Source organism: Panulirus ornatus, chromosome 43 (genome assembly GCF_036320965.1).
Source record: "Panulirus ornatus isolate Po-2019 chromosome 43, ASM3632096v1, whole genome shotgun sequence".
In the NCBI taxonomy this organism is placed as follows: domain Eukaryota; kingdom Metazoa; phylum Arthropoda; class Malacostraca; order Decapoda; family Palinuridae; genus Panulirus; species Panulirus ornatus.
This window is the reverse complement of record NC_092266.1, coordinates 24755356-24779887: the sequence shown is the minus strand read 5'-3', so window position 1 is coordinate 24779887 and position 24532 is coordinate 24755356. Positions and strand designations below refer to the sequence as shown.

Here is a 24532-nt window from a genome sequence, read left to right as displayed (position 1 = left end):
GGAAAAAATGAGAACGTCTGATCTGTTTTCTTATTTTAACATAAGAAACAAGGACTTAGTGGTATGTACTGTCATATATCACTATGTATTTTCTTATAAAAGTAAAATTGCTCTGGCCGCGGTGATCTTAGAGGTAAGTTAGATTAGAATGGTTTGGTTTCTTCTCCGTTCATTTATATGGATATATATTAGATCTAAAACTTGATCATTGTTGGAAAAAAATAACCAGTTTGGCTAGAACGACGAAAGAAACAGCAAGATCATAGCTAATCTTGTCCAGCTTAGCAGGTGACAACTGGAGCCTTTTAAATGCAGGATCCGAATGTGTCATGAGACCAAATGACAGAGAAGCAAGTTTGTTTCACAGTTGTTTTAGTGTTGAAAGAGACTTGTTAATGATTGATAATTTTTTTAAGACGTTATGTTAATGAGGTTTATTGATTTATTGTCATTTATAGGCAGTTGTCTTAGAGTGAGTGACAGCTTTGTAATACCTAATATTTGATCGTTGAGAAATGTGTGAGATGAGTGATGATTATGAGTTTGCTTAGAAAATTTAGCTTCACAAAACGATTGCCTCGTTGTGATTTGGCTGAGGAAATGCACTGTAATGTTTTGATTAGAGGCTCTTCCAGTTATTTGTATTTTAAATCATATTAAGTTTGTATTGGATGGACAAACCTGTAGAATACAATCATTTTTAGTGTTACCTTTTTTTTTTTGTTAGTTTTGGACTAATGTATTTCACAGCTACATACATCATATTCAGATTTTATAGATGGGGAATAAACCTGTTGCATTGACAGGCGTTCGACGTTTCCATACAATTTTGATCATAATTTTTATTGTTTATCAACGGAAACACTCTACTCCCTCAGAGTCTGGCGGTGCGCGACGCAGTGCGGGAGTGTTTAGAGAAGGACCCCAGCGAGCGGACGGAAGACGACATAAAAGTGCTGCTCGAGTTTACCCAGCGGCTGCGAGCCTTCTCCAACATGACGCTGGCAGTCAGGAAGGCCATGTGCCAGGCCATGGTAGGTCTTATTATCTTTTGTGGCATTTCGTTTCTTACTGGTCCTCACTCTTTGTTGTCTGTTAAATAATTTTTCTTTTAATGTTCACCTTCCTTTCCCCCATCATCCATAGGAAAACACACATGGAGGTAGAGGTTGATGAGTGTAGAACTCCTTCACTGCACTGTACAAGTAGGCAGCTGATTGATTACACACACACACACACACACACACACACAGCATATAGTTTAGAAATATTTTATTGTGCAAAATGTCCTAGAGATAGGGCCTCCACAATTGTAAAGCTTCCTCCCCTTTACAGTATACTTAGGTGATTACATACACACACAGGCCTGCTTAGTATAATGTTTAGCATTACTGACAATGAGTCAGCACGGGCGCACTTGGGTTTGCATCCTGAATGTAGATGTCGGCCCACACCCAACCCAGGTGTCCATAAATACCCCCCACCCCCACCTACCTCTTTAGGGCTGGTCGATAAATGGATGTCAAGCCTCGGCCTCAGTTGGTGTGTTTATACTCACATTCAGGGAAGAGTAAAGACAGGATAGATGTTTACAAGGTTAAGAGACGGGGCAACTCGATTGTAAAACTCTGTTCCCGTAACACGCAAATAATAATCACACACGCAAGCCTACAGCAGCAGTTCACAAGCATACTTGAAGCTTGACTGATCTTGAACACCGGAGACTTTAAAGAAGGGAAGGATACAATAGATATTTACGCATGGCGGCAAATAGGCCTAAAGAATAAAGATATAAATCTTTAAGCATTTAAAAAAGGAATATACCGAGTTAACATGTAGGGAATCATACCAGGGAATATATCAAAAAGATAGAATTATTTAGTGCCCGGCAAAAAAGGAATAAAATAAAATGGAAAGATTGCCATAATGCGAAGTCAATAGAGGTAAGAAACAGACATGGCATGATTAAGAAAACGTTTAAATGAAAATTGGAATCATGGTTAAAGTTACTCTCTAGACTTTTGGTTAACCTTATCACTTTGGCAAAAAAAAAGAAAAAGCTTGTTGGTAAGCAGGCATCTCTCAATTTCTCATTGAACAGCATTTTTGAACATTTCTTTGTTTGCCACTCCCTTTGGCGAAAGGCCATCATAAGTACTTGTAGTTTGGTAGTTTATGTATCTTGCCTGATGGTTTTTGTTATTTCTTTTTGAATTCATTGAATGCTACTTGTCGCGTCAGTTTGGAGTCATTGCACTTAATATTCACTGTATGGTTTATACCGTTAATTGAGATGATAATGGTTATCATACAACCGGAATTTGAACATGTTTTTCTCAAATTTAAGACATGAGACTGGTTGTATCATATTTTGAGTGCGCGTTTTACTGTAAGGGCTTTAGTGAAACAAAACCCTGTTTGTGCTTGATAATGCTTTGCAGTGGTGTTGATGTTCATTTTGATTACGTGCACATTCCTACAATGTTTTTTTTTTTCTTTTCCAGGTCTTTGCAGTGGTGGAGGAAGCTGGTACTGTTCTCATGAATAATGGAGAGGAGCTGGATTCTTGGAGTGTCATTATCAATGGGCATGTTGAAGTGTCCCAACCTGATGGTTCAGTTCATGAACTTCATTTAGGAGACAGGTAATACATACAAAGACCCCAGAATGCAAGGCTGTGCATTCTGTTACTCATATAGAATCATTTGACATGTCTGATATTCTTAGAATATGAAATTTATCACGTTAATGATTTACACATAGTGCAGTATGTACGTACTCAGTAGTTGCGATAGGGCATTGTTTCTTCAGATGACTTGACCAATCAGATTTTCTCGATGTATTTCAAACAGAAGAATGCCAATAACCTTGGTGTAGACAGTTTTTTGCATGCAGGTTTTTCTTTGCAGTTTTCCCAAGAGAAAAAATGTCATGACCAAAAACTCCTCTTCCGCCAGCTTTGGCATCACCCCAACGATGGAGAAACTCTACCACCAGGGTACCATGCGCTCAAAAGTGGACGACTGCCAGTTCGTGTGCATCCGTCAGACCGACTACTACCGCATATTACACCAGTCGGAAGAAAACATTCGTCGTCATGAGGAAAATGGAGTATTGGTGTTAGTTACTGAACAGAGACCAATAGATGCAGGCAATCGGAAAGGCAATATTGTCATTAAGGTATGATATGATCGCTAATACCCTTGTATTTTAACTTTTCTTCATGCCTTAAGCAGATGAGGTTGAAATCATCAGTAGATGTTGATGTAATATGTATGGTACATTCATTTGAGTACTTTTACTATCGTGGTGATTTGGTCATAGTAAATCCTATAGTTAGAGTTAGATAATATGGCAAGAAATGCACGATATTACTGAATTTTGTCCACCTGTTGAACCAGATGATATTTAGGAATATGATACACAGAATATCAGTCGTGGGTCATCAGTACCATATGATATTTTCTGTAACAAGAAGGGTTCAAACTGAATTATTTTAACTGTCAGGGGCACTGCATACCTCAGCAGAACCATCCATATTAACACCCAATTACACGTTCTCTGTCTAAACCTATCGGTAATCCCCACTAGCTTCCATTTTACTCAATAATGCCTTCTTCAGTCAGTGTTTCCCTATTTCTTTTTTGTACTTGCCCATACAGTTTTAACATTTCATTCTTTGCTGTATGATTCACATTATGAAATATCATATCCTCCTAAAACTTTGTTCTTCCTGATTGTGTAAGTTCATAGTTCCACATCAGCCCGAAAAGAAATCTGTCTCAGCTTTCATTCATTTGTTGAGAGGTCGGTCTGTCTCACTCAGCGCCGGATTAACACATAAGCCACCTAGGCCCGGGCCTAGGGCTCAGGCCATACTGGGGCCCCACCAACACCCACATAAATAAAATTATGGGTATTAAAGCTAGCAGAACAGAGGCTAGAGTGAATTCTTATTTTTATAGCTTTTTATTAAATTTTATGTATAATTGCCCAAGAACCCTTTTTTAGAAGGGGCCTTCATGTTTCTCCAGGATCCTGTTCCAGGAGATCCTGCAGTGCCAAAGCTGCGCAAGTTTTAGTCGTAGGAAATTGAGTGAGAAGTTCTTTTGTACAAGACAGAACTCCCTTTCGTCCTCAGACGATGACGTACGTAGCCATGCGCAAGCTGACTTTTCTCGTGCGGTGAAACCACAAGCAGGCAAAGGCCGGCAAAACCTTATATTATTTTATTGTTTGGTAATAAAAATAGTCATTTTGTCGAACTTTTTTTCTGATGGGGCCCCAAATATTACCAGGACTCAAGGCCCCACTTAACCTTAATCCGGCCCTGATGTCAGTTTCAAGCTTTCATTTAAAAAAGAAATTAACTCCTGAAATTGAATCCAGGATCCATTACTTCCTCTTGTAGTTTGAGGGTTAGGGCAAGGAATCCCAGTCATTTGGTTTATTGTTGTAATGACTGTTGTTTGCATTCTGATAGGTTAGTTACATACTGTATTCGGATTTGATTTTCATTTCACTTGTGTACTAATATTCTTTACCTACAAGTCAGAATCGTATACGGAAAAAGAAAGCTTTAACCTTTAACTAAGAAGGTTTCTTTTACTTAATCTTTAATGGATTTCCCTCAAATGGAACTGTATTCATATTTAATTGATTAGGGCTGAACTTCAGACAACTGAATTCTCATGACATGACCTCATGGAAAATTTATATTAAGGTGCCATGTCAAATACCAACAAGAATATAGTTTTCATTCTCCAGTGCATAAACACATAATTGAATCATACTGTCAGGGCTAATGGAGAGCCATGACCATGTGTGACATGGGAGTTGATCATGTAAAACAGAGTTTTTGCTCACCATGATAGCCTTAGGTATAAGAACTTAATTTGACTAGTTAAATCTCACATTGAAAATCAGCCAATGGGGTTTGAAGAGACAGTTTTATCAGTAAATTTTTCTTGGATATTCATTTTCATAAAAGGCTCATCATGTTGATCAGCAGTCTGTTAGAATTAGATTGAAATAATTGGCTTTGATTTTAAACTAATTTCTAAAAGTTATTGCCATGATAAATTCCTCTAAAAAGTAAAATTTTCATAAAACGGTAGTCATAGTTAAACCTGATTTATTGATTAGCATATTCACCATTCAGACCATCATTCATTTCATTCACCTAATATTCATATTCAGACTCACCCAAGCCAGCCTTTTTTGCCCTTCTATGAAATCTCAGAACTATAAATTCATGCCCATTAACAATCATATTCCCTCTTCCATACACAATCCTAGAATTGATCTCCAGCTTCAATAGTTTCTCACTCAAGTCTGCCACCTGGAGCATGTATATCATTTGCAAACAGCATCTGACTCGCGTGACCTCACAGGCACCCACACTTTGAACATGCTGTAGATTTGTCCATGTCTTTTAGACCCTCTGAATAACCTTTCTGAGCCATGATAACATCACAGATAGAGGGAATAAAGAACATTGTTTTACGCCTGAAAGTCACCAAAGACAATGCAAAATCATTAGGTCAAGTAATTCCTGAAAAAAAATGCGAGACAAAAATACATTAATGCCCTACAAGGTAGTTGAAACGATTATTTGATGTCATACTTTGTGATCTAAGAAATGTAGATGGAGTGACTCCAGAAGCATTCAGAATAAGGTAAAACTCATAGTTGAAGACAGTATTGGATGATCTAGAATAGATAACTATGTTAGAGGAGTGACTGCTGAAAAAAATAGCATTATACAATAAGCATGACAAATGAGGATATGCAGTGAGGCAGTTGAGAGTCCAAGTCAGTTGATTGTTGTGGATAGATAGGAACTCTCAGGATTATATCACCTTGAAAGTATTTATAGGTAATACAAATATTGATGCATTTTCAGTTTCCAATAAAGATTATTAATTTAATACTTTGATAAGATGGTATGAATATGGTAGTAAAAGTTTGAAATTGAAGGGATGAAAAGAAGAATGTTCAGTATTTAATACACTAATAGAATAGTATGAATACGGTAGTAAGTTTGAAATTGAAGAGAGGAAAAGAAGAAGGGTTGATGCATATTAAAGAAAATTATATGGATCCAAAAAAATATTTAGACTTGTGGAATAGAAAGCATACATACCAGCCATACTGTCAGATAGCAAAGACTAAAATTTGTGCATTGCTCATACAGAAAATCAAAACTGTCTTCCTAGCATATGTTGGGAATGTAAAATGTGGTATAGAATGGACAGTGATATTTTAACTGAAACAAAATGTGTAGACTGTAGGACAGAGAATATGACTGCCACTCAGAGGAAACATTTGGTGAAGGCATATGATGTTTATGGCACTGTAATACATGCTCACAGAGAGACAAGGAATCTGAAGGTTTAGCAAGCAGCAAAGCCCTGAAATGTAAGCTAAATTTTTTGATAAAATATAGTCATCTAATAAACAGCACACTTGCACTGACATAATCATCCACTTTGAAGAGCAAAGAAGAAATAAAAGAATCATCTAACTCCTTTTCTATTAATGCTGAGCTTATTCTAACTAAGCATTTTTTAAACCAAGTAAACTGCCATATGTCAAAAATTATTACAAGTATGAAATATTTTGATTTACCTACATGTATACTTAAAAGTAAATAAAAAGATAAGTCTTTTGGAGCACTTCAGTGGAAAATGTGTAAAGGAAGCTGTTGATATCAACAGTACATAGATATAAAGAAATACAGGACTGTAATAAAACAAAACCAAAGTCAAACCATTAGATTCATAATCCAAGTAAATACACTGACATTGTGTCAAGGAGGGATATATATATATATATATATATATATATATATATATATATATATATAGAGGTAGACACCAGATGTGGGACTGAAGCTTTGTAGTTGGTCCTGAGGCAGTGAGAAGTACAATACAGTGTCTCCATATGGCGAGTGTAGGATAGTTTTCCATACTATTTAGTATCGTACAATATTGATTTTCTTTTGAGACACTTATTTTGTGCAGTAAATTAATATCTGCATGAATGCATGCCTCAGCTTGAGTGATATGCTTTCTCTAGATCCATAGAAACTCTATACAGCTTTTTACCTCTTCCTAGATACTTTTCCACCGTCATTTTCTCCATAAAGATCTGATGCACATCCCCTACCTTCCTAAACCCCATTCCTGCTCACTTATTTTGCATTGACACATTGTGAATCAACACTCTTGCATACACTTTGCCTGGTATATTTAATAGACATTCCCCTATGATTTTTACATACATCCTTAACACCTTTTCCTATGAATAAAGGAACAATAATAGCTTTCACCCTATCCTTAGGTGCAACTTTTTATATCCATGCTAAATTACATAGCAAATGCATCCACTTTATCAGACTTTCTCCTCCATATTTCAACATTTCATCTGTGATCCACTTCACAATGTGTTATTACTATCCATGCTGATTTGTATCCTTTCTGGTAACATCTGTTGAAGCAAAATCTTCATTTGGTGCCTCTTGAAATATTCGTACATAACATTAATAGATCTTTCCCTGAACATCATACCTTCACATTCATAGAGATCTACAGTTGCTTGGAGTTCCACATGATCACTAGCCTTTTATTGTAGCCATTGCTCATAGCCACTGCTTTTTGCAAAGGCTATCTCCACACTATTCAGTGTTGATGCGAAGATGGTTTACCACATTCTTTCTTATATGTGATGGCTTAGTATATGTAGCTCCTCCTCAAGGCTAGATTGATAATGAAATCCTTGTCCTTTGTTATTAATAACATCTCTTCAGCATCTGCTTTGTATAGAGCTCTTTGAAATGAAAAATTTTACTATGGTGAAGTGTTTGGAGAATGAAGATGATACTGGTAGGGAGAAACGCAAGTTTAAAGTTTCTGATTATGTCATTGAACTATTGAGGGCAGCCAGAGGCTTTTTCTAGGAATAGAATGTCTGAATGATAGATTCTTCTCCTATAGGGGATCAACACCTTGGAAATGAACTCGATTTCATGTTCACAATTCATGAGACAGTGCTGCAGTCATGCATGCTTTTTTATTTTTGTACCAGACAACTGGTGTATTGTTCTTCAGAACTTTTTTAAGTGTACAAATCTTTACAGAATCATAGATTAGATCAGGACAGAGTTTACACAAACCAGTAGCATAGCTAAAGAAATTATTGGCATTTGGTCCTTACTAATGCACAAGACTGAACTTCCATTGGTGAGAAAAATCCAGTTGGGCATATTTTTCCTAAATAGTTTTATATCATCTACACTGAAAATATGGTTGGATTCACCCAAATGCCCTACCTTCCTTGGAATTCTTGAATTTGCAGAAGTCTGTATTTCTGTGTTGAATGCTTCTTTGTGAATCATCATAGTGACCATGCTGCTGCCTCTTATATTTGGTATGATTTTTTTGTCTGCTACCTCTTGACGATGAGTGATATATTTTTTCAGTATGGTCCTCATTGTGCACTCTTGCTGGTTATTATTTCAGTGAAACTGATTCAAAGTATAAAATAACAGAGCTTTCTCCACCTGTTACATCTTTAGGTTTCTCAATAAGCTTCCAGCCCACACCCAGAGATCTAATGTGAACCATCTTCATCATTTGTTTTCACTTATTTTTTGATTTCCTCTATGCTTTATTTAGCCCAATGATGAACCACACTTATAACTGACTACTTTTTCTTTAGGATGTCAAAAGCAGAAATTTTTCCCACTTTCTTATAAGTTTCCCTTGTCCCTAGCAGGTCCTTCTACTTTCTTGCTCATTGTGATGATATTATCTTTGTGATACAGTAATGCTCATGGAAATATTCAGTACACAAAATAAGTGGATATAACTGCACAAACACGTGCTAAGAACTTATTGTTTAAAGATCTCTGTTTAATGCAGGTAGAACTACACAAGAATTTGATTCATCTTTGATTTTTTACATTTCGTCGTCTTTCATTGACACATCTTGTATAGGTCGTGTATGAAACTTTGGGAGAGTATTCACTTGAATAACATGCTGTAGTATCAGTGAGTTTTTTACTGCAAATCATTGAATACATGATACTGATATCACTTGAACTTTTGCAAGTCTGCTGTATATGTGTGTGTGTGGTGTTTTTTTTGTGATTGCCTTCATATGTATATTTTTTATGCATATATATATATATATATATATATATATATATATATATATATATATATATATATATGTATGTATAGATAAATAGATAATCTGCTAGCTTCCATTAAAGCAACCTCTTGCAGAACTCTTCCTCACATACTGAAAGCATCCCGTCATCATGCAGCCAGCATATGCACAGACCCCCTCTGGAAGCTCAGCGAAGGTTCCAACCATCTCAATGCTGCCGACACCATCAGCGCCTGGCACACACTCCCATTCTTCGGCAGTGGCTACTTTGTTGTCTCTACTAGAGGTGGCAAATCTCTAACTTCCTCCATAATGAAAGCATTGATTGAATACCCATGGACGAGCAACCTATTCCATATTTCCCACTTGTTTAAGATTTTTCACAAACGCTGTCACAGGATCAGTGTCTCAAAACCTCCCAAAATTAGAGCCCTATTCTACCAGTATGATAGAAAATGGCAACACCATTGATGCAATCAGAATAGTCACCAGTGAAGAAACTCTTAAGCTGAGAGATACTACTATAGCTTAAAAGCCCCTCTGGTGAAGTGCCTACTCCAGTGCATCCAGGGGCATGAATAGCCTCCCTTCAGGCAGCTTTCCACCAACTTGTAACCTTCAGTGAACCAGTGGTGCACTTATGGGGACTCGTCTACCTTTCCTCCTTCATCTGATGGGTGTTTCACAGGTTAAAAACCCAGCATATTAAGGAATCATTTAATTCAACATTGTCCAGTCACCAGGAGCATCTTGACCAAATTTGTCAAAACTTTCAAAGAGCACTACAGTGGCAAAACTTTAGTGGCCATCAGGCCCTCTTCTTTGGTACTTCCTCTGTGAATTAAGGAATAATGGTGTTGGCATCAGACCCATTACCTTTGGCAACACCCTTCGTGTGATAGGTAGAGCAGTATTCAGAAGATTAAGCAGTCTCATGTTTGAGAACAAGGAAGTGTGATCTGAGGTTGGAAAGCAGCAGTCCATGTTGTGCAAACCTCCAAAGGTAATCTCACCCCATGATAAGGCCATGGTCAAATTGGTTTTCAGTTTTATGAGATGATGCTGTCTTTAGAATTTTCCTCCTCTCTTTCATCCAACTACTTTTGCTACAGTGCATCATTGGCATTACTCTCTGGCAAGATTGAAATTGAAATTAAGGGCTCCAGCATGGTGATCCTCTTGCTATATACTTGTCTGAAATAAGCACTTGGTTTTTAGTTGAAGACACCTCAATAGGCACTGCAGAGACCCATTTAATGGTCATACTTCTCATGAAGAAGCTATGAGATTGCAGTGTTTCTCTCATAACCTCTTTGAAAGTGAACTCATCAGCTCCACCATAGAGATTGCTGTTACCTTATGTGCAGTCTTCCAAGGAACCCTAGGCATTTATTTTGAGCACATTGTGTTAGGTGCACCTTTCAGTCCATGGGATGTTACTGCTATTCTTGAGAAATATGTGGAGGATCTATGGTGGATTTAAGTTGAGTTGGTGACATTTATGCACATACCTTATCTGCACATCATGAGATGTTAAGCTTTCATGAAAAAACCTGTTTCCTAAAGGCTTCACCATCCTTCAGCACTGACAGCTCAGAAAATGCAGTGAGATGCTAGAGTATACCTCTGAACCAACTCTTCATTTACCCCTATAGGGAACAGGCAGCACTCTTGATTAAACTCTTTGGGTCTTAGGATTCATGCTGCTTCTCAGATTGCTCATCTGACCTTTACATCCACCCATGTATAATTCTTTTGATGAGCTTGATTTCATTTCCATCTGAGGAGCTTGCACCTGGGACAAACCCTTCATAGAGAGGATTGCCACAGCATTGCTAAACCAGGTTTGCATCTGCTTGGAGGGGACCACCTTCAAGCCTTAAGTTTACCCTTTGCAGGGTACTTTCTGGCTACTATTCCAGGCTCTACCTCAGTAGTTAGATTGACCAGCACATATTGTGTATGAGTGTACCCCTTCATCAAAGTGCCCCTTGATGTGCTGAATACTGTATCACTGTATGTGATAAAGTAGTGGTTAACTGATATGTTATATTCTAAGAGATCAGCCAGACAATATACCAGGTATAACAAAGAAAATAACATTATCCCAACTTGTGTTGCTTCCATCTGCAGCCCAGTAAGAAGAGAAAGCCTAGATCCTCATACATGGATGCAAGTGGCAGTTCCCCAGATATTATAATGTCAAGTTTTGAAGAGAGAACTTTACTTGATGTGAAACTGTTAGTGCATGGCCACTTTAGATGAAATATGTTTTTAAAGAAATAAAACACTTTGCATTACCATAAACGACTTGTACCTTCAGTTTCAAATGAACATAAGAGAAAAGGTCATTGAATTGAAATGCTGAACTTTTATTCAAGATGGAAGAGAGACCCAAAAACCAAGAGGGACAGTGCACTCCTTTTGCTGCCAGTGTATCAGATACACAAAGGAACAGAAAGCAGCAAGTATTTTTTTCAGCATCTTAGTGTAACTCTCCAATGTGGAATTCATGGTGATTCATCAACTTGTGACCCATCTTCAAGGAACCATTGGACCTCAATAACATGTAATTTTAACCCAGCTCTTTAAGACTCTTCCAGTAAATTGTATTTTTTTGTCTTCATATAAGGAATTCTTGATAATGAGGGTGATAGGGGAAGAAAATATTGGTTGGTAGTCATTGAATAAGGATACCTTATCCTTGACTGAATTCTATTTTCTTCCTTAAGGCTGTGGGCCCTTCTGAATCAGTCAGAAGTTGTACCCATATATATATATATATATATATATATATATATATATATATATATATATATATATATATATATATATATATACCAGACTTCATCTGCATAAGGTTACATTGCAACTGAAAAGTCATCTTTGCCAGGGTTGTATCATTGTCAGCTGACAGGGAGTATACTCTTGTCAAAGAACTTCTTTCTCCAAAGGAGTCTAGCATTTCCTTGCTCTTGAGTAGAGTGCAGCCTTGAAGCTGCAGGATCCCCATGAAAGGGGTCCTGGGGTTTTGTGGTTGATTATATATATATATATATATATATATATATATATATATATATATATATATATATATATATACATATAATATATATATATAGTTGTTACTGGACTTGCCTGCTTGTGGTCACACTATAAGTGAGACGTCACTTTGGCTAGGCTATGTCATCATCTCTTCAAGAGAGTACAGTCTCATCTAAGAACTTCTCACTCAAAAGGAGTCCATCGTTTCCTTACCTCTGGAAGTAGTGCAGCCTAGGAGCTGCAGGAGCTCCTGGAAGAGGGGTCCAGGGGCTATTACAAATGAATACATATATACTAGATCATGTGCACCACTGTGACCCACTGCAATATATGTAATGTGTGCGTGTATTTATGTATACATATGTGTACGTTTAGGTGTTACCGGACTTTGCCTGCATGAGGGTAAATTGCAAAAGAAAAGTCACCTTTGGCGAGGCTGTATCATTGGGAGTACAGACTCGTTAAAGAACTTCTAACTCCAAAGGAGTCCACATTTTTCTGCCACTTGAATTAGTGCTGCTATTGGCTGCTGGAGCCTTTGGAAAGATGTCCTTGGTAACACCAGTATTCTTTCTTAGTAAAGGGTCCTTGACAAAGAGGATATATGTGTCAGAGGTGGAGGGAACGAGTAGAAGTGGGAGACCAAATTGGAGGTGGAAAGATTGAGTGAAGAAGATTTTGAGTGATTGGGGCCTCAACTTGCTGGAGGGTGAAAGGGGTGCAAGGAATAGAGTTAATTGGAACACTTGTATATCAAGGTCGACGTGCTGTCAGTGGACTGAACCAGGGCATGTGGAATGTTAGGCTAAGCCATGGAAAAGTCTGTGGGGTCTGAATGTAGATAAGGAGCTGTGGTTTCGGTGCATTACACATGACAGCTAGAGACTGAGTGTGCATGAATGTGTATTTTTTTTTGTCTGTTTTCCTGGGGCTTCCTCTCTGACACAGGGAGTGGTGATGCTGTTTCCTGTAGGGTAGGGTGGTGCCAGGAATGGATGAAGGCGAGCAAGTATGAATATGTACATGTTTATATTTGTATGTCTGTCTATGTATATGTGTATATATATATATATATATATATATATATATATATATATATATATATATATATATATATATGTATGTATATGTGCATGTTTGTATATATGAATGGATGGGTCTTTCATCTGTTCCCTGGCACCACCATACTGACGAGGGAAATGGTGATGAATTATGTTAAATGAATATATAGCTGATCCACAAATCTTCTGCTCCTGAAGCTATGTTGTTCCTCCCAAGTCTGAATGTCTGTGCATGCCATTACACCTTCGATCATCATTCTGCTGTACAACTTACCAGGTAAATTCGACAAACTTACACCTCTATAATTTGAACGGTCAATTTTGTTCCCAATGCCTGTATACAGTGACACTATACAGGCATTCTCCCAGTCCTTAGGTACCTTTACATGTTGCAGTAAAATTCCTAAATAACCTGTCAACATTACAGCCAACTCCTATCTTGAGAAATTCAACAGCAGTGCCATCGAGGACCACCACTTAAGGGGTCCCTGCAACTTTAAGGCTGTACTACTACAGTCAGTAATAGGGAAAGGAAGAACGTGTTTTGAAATGATAAGTTCTTCAGCGAGATTGTATTCCTTTTTATCCACTGACAGCGATACAACCTTGCCAAAGGTGAATTTTCATTCATGACATAACTCCATGCAGGTAGAGTTCAGTAATATATATATATATATATATATATATATATATATATATATATATATATATATATATATGTATATATGTGTGTTATTTGTTATGTGTATTTATTTCTCTTAATTTCATTAACTTTTTTTCATGTTTTTATTTTTTGTCATATAGGTGGAGGAGGGGTTAAGAATTTTTGTCTTGTATAAGATTTGATAGTACATCTTCTCATTTGATCCTTGGCAATGGTGCTGCTGCACCTACATCCAGAGAAAAATCAGTTTTCCTGTACATGCATGCATGTGCACACTCACATGAACATACTCACAGAACAGTGAATTTTATGACTTTACATGAATTTAAGAGGCTACTTAATGGCATAGAAAGTTCAGGAGATAGGAACCCCACAAGACTAGATCTTTCACCCTGTGCTGTAGAAATAGGTGATTATAGATAGTTAATTATGCACAGACACACACACACACACACATACACACGCATAAAACTTGTATCTCCCTAACATTTGATTAGTACATAAATCACAAATACTAAGTACAAGTGTAAAATATGGGGCCTCACAAATGAAGAACTCCCAGCACTGTACACCCTTTCTTGGGTGGATCATTAGATGAATACCTGGCATAAACTGAGTTGTATATTGATAAATTTCAGGACATGTCATGTATATGATGTTAAGAGACATGGCAACTTGAACATGAAACTATCTCCATAAAACACGAATAGTAATCACACACATGTACACACACACACACACACACACATGTGGTGGGTCGGTGACCAGAGTGGATGAGGGAAGCAAGTATGAATATGTACATGTGTATATAGGTATATGTATGTATATGTTTAAATGTATAGATATGTATATGTGTGTATGTGGGCGTGTATGTATATACATGTGTATGTGGGTGGGTTGGGCCATTCTTTCGTCTGTTTCTTTGCGCTACCTCGCTAACGCGGGAGACAGCGACAAAGTATAATAAAGAAATAAAATATAAATATATATATCATTTATTTATTTATTTGTTATACTTTGTTGCTGTCTCCCGTGTTAGCGAGGTAGCGCAAGGAAGCAGACGAAAGAATGGCCCAACCCACCCACATGCACATGTACATACATACACGTCCACACATGCACATATATATATATATATATATATATATATATATATATATATATATATATATATATGTATATATTTTTTTTTTTTTTCATACTATTCGCCATTTCCCGCGTTAGCAAGGTAGCGTTAAGACCAGAGGACTGAGCCTTTCAGGGAATATCCTCACTTGGCCCCCTCCTCTGTTCCTTCATTAGGAAAACTAAAAAAGAGAGGGGAGGATTTCCAGCCCCCCGCTCCCTTCCCTTTTAGTCGCCTTCTACGACACGCAGGGAATACGTGGGAAGTATTTATTCTTACTCCCCTATCCCCTATATATATATATATATATATATATATATATATATATATATATATATATATATATGATATATATATGAGATGTTTGAGGACAATATGTGGTGTGAGGTGGTTTAATTGAGTAAGTAACGTAAGGGTAAGAGAGATGTGTGGTAATAAAAAGAGTGTGGTTGAGAGAGCAGAAGAGGGTGTTTTGAAATGATTTGGTCATATGGAGAGAATGAGTGAGGAAAGATTGACCAAGAGGATATACGTGTCGGAGGTGGAGGGAACGAGGAGAAGAGGGAGACCAAATTGGAGGTGGAAAGATGGAGTGATAAAGATTTTGTGTGATCGGGGCCTGAACATGCAGGAGGGTGAAAGGAGGGCAAGGAATAGAGTGAATTGGAGCGATGTGGTATACCGGGGTTGACGTGCTGTCAGTGGATTGAATCAAGGCATGTGAAGCGTCTGGGGTAAACCATGGAAAGCTGTGTAGGTATGTATATTTGCGTGTGTGGACGTATGTATATACATGTGTATGGGGGGGGTTGGGCCATTTCTTTCGTCTGTTTCCTTGCGCTACCTCGCAAACGCGGGAGACAGCGACAAAGTATAAAAAAAAAAATATATATATATATATATATATATATATATATATATATATATATATATTTTATATATATATATATATATATATATATATATATATATATATATATATATATATATATATATTACCTGGTTTAAAAAGCGAGATATACATAAGAATCCCTGGGGATAGGGGAGAAAGAATACTTCCCACGTATTCCCTGCGTGTCGTAGAAGGCAACTAAAAGGGGAGGGAGTGGGGGCTGGAAATCCTCCCCTCTCAATTTTTTTTAATTTTCCAAAAGAAGGAACAGAGAAGGGGGCCAGGTGAGGATATTCCCTCAGTGGCCCAGTTCTCTTCTTAACGCTACCTCGCTAACGCGGGAAATGGCAAATAGTTTGAAAAAAAAGAAAAAAATATATATATATATATATATATATATATATATATATATATATATATATATATATATATATATATATTTATATATATATGGGCCTTTATGGTGTTTTGGTTAACATTGTTATCCATGAATCAGCGTGGATCCACTGGGGTATGGCCCACATAACTTTGAATATTAGGTGTGGTAGTCAGCCCACACCCAAATCAGGTGCAGGTGCTCCTCCTGGCTTAGGTTTAGGAATATCTGTCTTTGAATACTCACACACAAAAAAAGATTTGGTACATAGGAGGTTAAGGGATGGAGTATCATGAGTGCAAAAACTCTCTCCAGAACACACAGGTAGTAATCACATACACACACAGGCACATGCACACACATGCAATAGTGTAAAACTCCCTACCCTTACAGTGCAAACAGGTGATTACACATACACACACACACTGTACTCCATTGGGGACTTCATGGCACAGTAGTCCAATGTTTAGTACTGCAGCTCACCAGTGTAATGGGCATGGGTTTCAATCCTTGACAGGGAAGCCAATTCTTTGCCAACCCAGCTGTTTACCCTCATTTTTGGTTTGATTGTAAATGACATAAGTTAGATGATATGTAAAGCAAAGATATGAATTAACATTATTGTAAAACTTTTTCTGTATGATATCCATTGTAGTTACATTTTTCAAAAGATAGGGCCTCATGAGTGTAAATTTCCATCCCCACATTGTACAAACAAGTGATTACATGAAGATAATTACACACACTTTGAATTACAGGCTGTTATCATTAACTTGTGAAATGTATAAGGCAGAAAAAATATATTTTGAAAAGTATATTAAAACAACTCGATTGCATTAGATTTTTAGTTAAAGATGACTTTGGATTTAGAGAAGAATTATGTATTATTAACATGATAGATTGTTGTGAAAGAGTCACCAAAGCGGTCGAGTAGAAAGGGTGGAATTGTTGTTTGTCTAGAAATTTGTAAAAGCATTTGACACGATGCTGCATGAGATGTTGTTAGTGAAAATGAGAAAGCAAGCTAATATGACTGTTGACTTGAAATCTTGAAGTAAGGAATATGTGAATGAAAAGTGATAACAGTAATTAGGGAATACTGTAAATTGTGGGAGGAAGTCATTAGTGGAGTGCCATAAGGATCTTTCCTCATATCTGTGCAGTTCTTAGTTTATGTAGACCTACTGAAATGAATGAAATTTTTATGTTTTTATTTACTTATGCTACAAAATTCGTGGCAGAAATTTAGAATGTGACTTATTATGAAACATTGCAGGAGGCTCTTGATACGCTAACCTCTTGGCATTATAAGGGGATGATGAAGTTATTGTGAACAAGCATTGCATATTTAGACTGGATATGGGATCAGGAAAGCATCTCTAGGACTATAAGTTGGCTGTGGAGACTTTAGACAGATCTTAAAGTGAAAAATCTTCGGACCATAAGACAATCAAATTTAACATTTGATGGGCATGTTGAAGAAAATTTTATAGCAGTGTGTTTATTATGAGCCAATGTTTGTTATATTCAGGCTTATGAATGGAGATGTGTTTATGAAAATTTATGCTACTTTTGGAAGTCTTAAACTTGAGTACATTGTGTCCTTGTGAAACCCTTTTATAAAGAATCATATAGGCAATTTGGAATGCGAAAAACTGTGCATCTAAAATGGTGCACAAATTGGTGATAGTATGATATAAAGGGAATTTGAAAATACAGCAGTTACCTACATTGAAATATGGAAGGGAGTGAATGGATCGTCCTTCAGTTAAAAAGAGCTTGAATAAACTTTACGGATCTGAATAAGGAATTATTCTTCATAATTGGGGTGTAAAGAATGGGTTTTCATAAGTAGAAACTTAAGAAATGGTGAGAAGGGATTTACAAAATACTTTTTTATTAATAGAACAGTTGATAGTTGAAATTCTTTGAGAGAGTATTTTATACTGTATAAGCAATTTGAATATTTTCAAATCACATGCAAACCTGTGAATTCATGAGAAGGGAAAGTATTACTATTGTGCACTTCCCATACATACAGTAGATATTACACAGACATGTACATTTACACAAAGCTATGAGAAGGGGACCTATAGTTTAGAGCTCTCTCATTGTAATATATGAGTATTGATTACTCTCTCTCTCTCTCTCTCTCTCTCTCTCTCTCTCTCTCTCTCTCTCTCTCTCTCTCAAGCACACACATGCCTTTTGAACACCTTTATGTATTGATAAAGTCCTTTTACATCAAACCTTCGTAACTGTAAGTGAAAAGAGACATTTGGGATTGACCCCAAGTCGTCGGTCAATTATTTTTGTTTTCCAAAGTTTTGTATTGCACATCTTTTCATTGTACAGTAACTTCTCTTTTTTCTTTAGTTTTTTATGGTCATCCCTGTGAAGGACAGTGTTTGCAAACATGTATTTAGGTTTACCAATTTCTCTCCTTTACAGTCACCCATACCATCATATCTTTTCCCCATAATATTAGGTGTTTTTCTTCAGATTTATTTGTTGTACCATCTTCACTTCAATACGCCTTATTTGCTCTTACTTTTTGTACTTGTTCACCATTTCTTGCATAAGTAAGTTAGCACTAGGAACAGACAAAGATCCCACAGAGCTTTCCTTAGTTTCCCTAGGCTGCTTCATATGTTCTTGTTCAGTTCATTGACAGCCCATTGCTCCAGTTCATATTCCAGTGCACACCTTTCACTCCCCTGCATGTTCAGGCCCTGATCACTTTGAATCTTTTTCATTCCATCCTTCCATCTCTAATTTGGCCTCCCCCTTATTCCTTCTGCTTCAGACTTATATATCCCCTTTGTCAGTTTCTCCATATGTCCAAACCATGTCAGCACACCGTCTTTATTTCTCTCATCCGTACTCGTTTTATTACCAACCCATTCTCTTACCTTCAACCTTCCTCATACCACATATTGTCCTCAAACATATCATTCTTAACATACTCACCCTCCTCTGCACATTCTATCTATAGCTTATGCCTTGCAACCATAGAACATTATTGATATTACTGTACCTTCAGACATACCCATTTTATACCTTCCCAGATCACATCTTTTTCAACACATTTTTCAATGCTCTCAGAACCTTCACCCCCACACCCACCTTATGCCCCATTTCTGCTTTCATGGTTCCATTTACTGCCATTTCCCATACCAGGTGTCTAAAACCCTCCACATCCTTCCAATTTTCTCCATTCAGATTCACTCCAACTAACCTGTCCCATTTTTTGTTCACATTTACTATCAGCTTCCATCTCTCTCACTCTCTCCCAAACTCAGACGCTAACTTTGCAGTTTCTTACTTTATTCTGCCTCCATTGATGTGTCCTCAGCAAACAACAGTTGACTCGCTTCCCAAGCCCCCTTCACCCCTTACAGACTGCATACTTGCCCATCTCTCCAAGACCCTCACTTTTATTCCCTCACCACAATGTCCATAAACAAATTGAACAGCTCTGGTTACTTCATACACCTGTGTTGTGGAGCCATCTTCACCTGGAACCACTCGTCCTCCTCACTACCTTCTTGCACACACACCTTACACTTATAATGAAAACTCCTCTGCGTCTAATAACTTTCTTCTCACACCATATGTTCACAACAACTTCACCAAAGCATATTTATTAGCCCTATCATATGCTTTCTCCAGTTCCATAAATGCATCATACATGTCCTTCTGTTTCTTTAAGTATTTCTCATTTACATTCTTCAAAGCAAACACTCGATTCACACATTGCTACTCCTGAAACCACATTGTTACTCCACAATGTTATGCTTCCACCCTCTCAGTCACCACTTTCCCATACATCTTACTAAGTGCACTCAAACTTCTACAGTTCAAACACTTACCACTGCCTTTATACTTGCATTCCACCAATTGTCAGGCACCTCGCCATGATCCATACATACATTGAAAATCCTAACTAACCAATCAGTTGCAATAGTATCCACTCCAACCTTTATTTTGGTAGTTGATTTTTTAATTTATTCTCACTTTGTAATTTTTCCTTTTCCACTAATTATTTGTTTTAATATATTTCCTTTTCCCCTCTTTGATTGTCTCCAAACTAATTTTTATTGTATTAAATCCATGTCAAAAGTTTGCTGTGACATCCTCAAGCCACTTCACAGCCATGCAAGTTCATATTGATATCAAACATGCAGTGGAGAATTTTTTATGGTAAAGATATAGCTTAAAACTTGCTTGAAAGTGGTTGCCACTATATAGTTAAATATTCCTTATATGTTTATGGTGTGTCCCACTGATATATTAGGTTGCACATTTTTGGAAGAAAAGGTTTGGTTTTGGTAGTCCCTGACCCAAGAAGTTGATAAATTGATGTAACGGCAGGTAACACAGGAGGAAAAGTTTCAGCCAGCATGTTAAGTGGTGGGGATTCTAACATATTGTTTACCATATCTTGTGATGCAGTATAAGTGATATCAGTTTGCTACACTGAATGTAATTGCCTTGAAATATCCCTGGTTAGAGCAAACGTATTTGTAGGCAGTAGACTAGTTGGCCTTAGCTGCTCATGTAATTCCTCTTGTGGGGGAAATTAAGGAATTGGCTTTTCTCCCATTTTTGTATTTTCTTTGGCCATGTTCTTGCTGATGCATCACACTGGTCTGCCACACATCATCAAAATCCACATTATCTTTCAAGCAGTACTAGTTTTCCTTTTTTCCAGACCTCAACCTTTTGTCTTTTCATGCTTTTTTACTTCTGCTTCATGTGTTTACATGATGAAGCAACCCTGTATCCTTCCACACTTTTTTTCTCCAAAGTGCAGGCAGATGATGCCAGCATCATGCATGTACAGTGATAGCTAGAGCAGCATGCAGAATTCTTCCATTAATGTTTAAAGCAGTCGTTGGTTCTTAGATACTTGGTGTTGAGATCATGAATATCAGGAACATTTTGGGAAGAATCTGCACTAGCTGTCTAGCTGTAAATACTCATACTCAAAAGATATGTGATTCATTTTCCTGAATAGAAACATGTTGTTGTAGCACTATGTGTTAATTTTTTTTTCTCTTATTAAAGTAGACTTTTGTGTTCATTTTGTAGGTTTTGAATGCACTGTTGTTTTCATTGCATGGATATTATAAGGACAACCAAGTTATAACTATCTGAACAACAGCCACTTTGTTGCTGTTGATTTTCATGATTTTTGTTATATAAAGGACTCCACAAGGTAACCCAATGTGACTCACTTTGGCACATCAGTAAAGTTCTAATGAAGTTTACTGCATATGGCAGTTGCCTGTTCTCCTTGATAACTCTCATGCTGGACATTTTTGTGTAACCCCTAAGGTTTTTACTGTGCACTGGGATACTTTTGAGTTATTTTTCCATTAAATGCTCCTTGTAATTTTGTGATATTTTCAAATATTGTATTTTTAGGGCACTGCTGAGAGACTTATGCAGCAGCTAGTTGAAGTGGAGAATAATGTGGACCCAACGTATGTGGAGGACTTCCTTCTAACCCACAGGACATTTATTGAATCACCTCTTGTAGTCGCCAATAGATTGTTACAATGGTAAGATATTTTGATTTGTAAAGAGCATTGTGTGATTGTGGTGTTATACTTAACCATGGCAAAACAGAACATGAATTGCCCCAATCATGGTATGCAGATGATGATGTATTCTTAACTGACACAGAAAATTTGGATATGACATCGAGCCAGTCATATGATGTAAGAAGGTGGAGGGTACTTAAAGTATATGCTAAGAGAAGTAAGATACTAGCTTTTGAAAGGGATGGGATGTCAAAGTGTAAACATAGTTTGCATGGTGAAGAATTGGTGGATGAATTAAGCATTTATGAGTAAAGTCTGTTAAGGATGATGATGGGTTGGATGAAGTTGAAAATAAAGTTCTGTCAGGGAGAAAACTCTGGTAAATGGTGAAAAATATTATGCATAGTGTGATTAAGGAGCTTGAGTGAAGGACTACTTGCCTCATTATTGATATGTCTGTAAAAACCAAGTGTATTTATGTCAAAATGGATACGAAATAAGAGCAGTAGAGGTGAATTATTTGTGTAGTATTGTTGAAAGTTTGAGGATAGATAGATTATGTGAAAAAACATTTCAGTGTTAAGTCAGAAAGGTGCATGGGTGAAAAGCTTTTAGAATGGTTTAGTTTTGTGAAATATATTGGAGATGAAATGTTAGTCAGTACAACATATAGTAGTACAGTGGAATGTACAAGCAGGAGAGATAGAACATGAAAGTGATGGATGGTTGAAGTGAGAGAATTGATTAGGGATAGGGATATGTTAGATGAAAATGCTCTAAGAATGACCAAGGAATGTATGCAGCGAAGGCATTTTTTATACCGAGGTTGTGTAAATAGAGAAATTGGTCCAAACATAACAAATTAATTTGTGTATAAAGTGAAAAGGTAAAAATCTCTTTAGGAAGAGTGTAAGTCTTTGTTTCACTTTTAACACATAAGGGCTTGGTTAAGGTTGTATGTGAGTGGTGATGTATTGTTCATATGTGAGTTGAATTGGGAATGGAGTAATGATAAAAGACAGTGCATTCTTCTTTTTGTCATTTTTGGCTCCATGTTCATTATCATAAGACCTTTATTATCTAGTTCATCCTTTCAAACCAGGGTAGTTGGTGTGCAAGTGTATCAAGACTAGGACTTACTCCAAAGTTTAGGAGAAAAACCTGCATTCTCCCAAACTCGGATGAATCTTCCGAGATATGAACCAGATAGTGTATTTTTGAGGTTTTATCTAAGTTTGGGAATGAAAATCATGTATCATTCATCACAGTACTTGGACAAACTGTCCTCAACATGGAATGAGATTATTCCTTTCCTTTCAAAATCTGGACACTGGCAAGTCTTTCAAAATGTCCAGATCTTGGAGGATCCAGCATTTCGAATGTCTTGGTTTATCAGGGTACTCTGTATGTCACTTTTGGCATATTAACATTAAGAGATTAATTTATTTTAAAGAGATGTTATTCATTTTCAGATTATTAGTGAATGCTTAGTAGTTCAATATCAGCCGGTTAGTTATCTTATAATTTGTAATGTGCTTGCTCTGTGATACTGATTTTGTTTTATGAATAAAACATAGTAAACTTTCAATGGAATTATAAAAGAAGTGAAATGGTATACAATAGATTAGATAGATATTGATGAAGCAGTAACAAACAATTGACAAGGTTGTTTACTCTTAAATGAAGTCAAGAATTAACCCAGCAAGGATGTATCATTAGCAGTACTGTTCAGGATTCCAGTATGTATTCAGACTGTACCTATTTAGTTATGTTCTTCTGTTAACAATGTTCTCAGGTTCAAGGATCCATCTTTACGAGACAGAGTGACTCGTGTTGTTCTGCTATGGGTTAACAATCACTTCACTGACTTTGAAATGGACCCCGTTATGATGAACTTTTTGGAGCAATTTGAAGAGGGTTTAGGGAGAGAGAAGATGGCAGGCCAACTACGTTTGTTAGACTTTGCTTGTGCCACAAAAGCCCGAGCAAGGACTGTGACCCTTACAAAACCTTCTAGAGATGAAATTCTTCATTTCTCCATTTTAGGAGGATATGAAAGAGGTTTTGGTGTATTTATATCAAAGGTAAGCATTTTTACAAATTTACTTTAAAAAGGAATTAACTGAATTAGTAATGTCATTGTCTCGTCTTAACTAAAACCAGATTTTGAGACCAACTTTAAGATGATATCTTGTCCTGTTTGATATTTATGATATATATAAATGAGAGTTGGGGTGAGAGAGTATCATTAAATTTTAGGGAGAATAAAAAGATGTTCTGGAAGGAGGTAAATAAAGTGCGTAAGACAAGGGAGCAAATGGGAACTTCAGTGAAGGGCACTAATGGGGAGGTGATAACAAGTAGTGGTGATGTGAGAAGGAGATGGAGTGAGTATTTTGAAGGTTTGTTGAATGTGTTTGATGATAGAGTGGCAGATATAGGGTGTTTTGGTCGAGGTGATGTGCAAAGTGAGAGGGTTAGGGAAAATGATTTGGTAAACAGAGAAGAGGTAGTAAAAGCTTTGCAGAAGATGAAAGCCGGCAAGGCAGCAGGTTTGGATGGTGTTGCAGTGGAATTTATTAAAAAAGGGGGTGGCTGTATTGTTGACTGGTTGGTAAGGTTATTTAATGTATGTATGACTCATG

At 37.0% G+C, this 24532-nt stretch overlaps 1 protein-coding gene across 5 annotated transcripts in view; it reads left to right on the top strand.

The window, feature by feature from the left end:
* PDZ-GEF (PDZ domain-containing guanine nucleotide exchange factor) overlaps nt 1-24532 on the top strand; it is a 467784-nt gene that overhangs the window by 402780 nt on the left and 40472 nt on the right. For 4 of the 5 annotated variants that reach the window (XM_071687284.1, XM_071687283.1, XM_071687280.1 and 1 more), the window contains 5 exons: nt 879-1034; nt 2505-2644; nt 2910-3180; nt 21769-21905; nt 23683-23971. In XM_071687284.1, the coding sequence (XP_071543385.1) occupies nt 879-1034; nt 2505-2644; nt 2910-3180; nt 21769-21905; nt 23683-23971 (993 nt within the window). The remainder of the gene's footprint in view (nt 1-878; nt 1035-2504; nt 2645-2909; nt 3181-21768; nt 21906-23682; nt 23972-24532) is intronic. The other variant, XM_071687282.1, reaches the window with a different exon arrangement.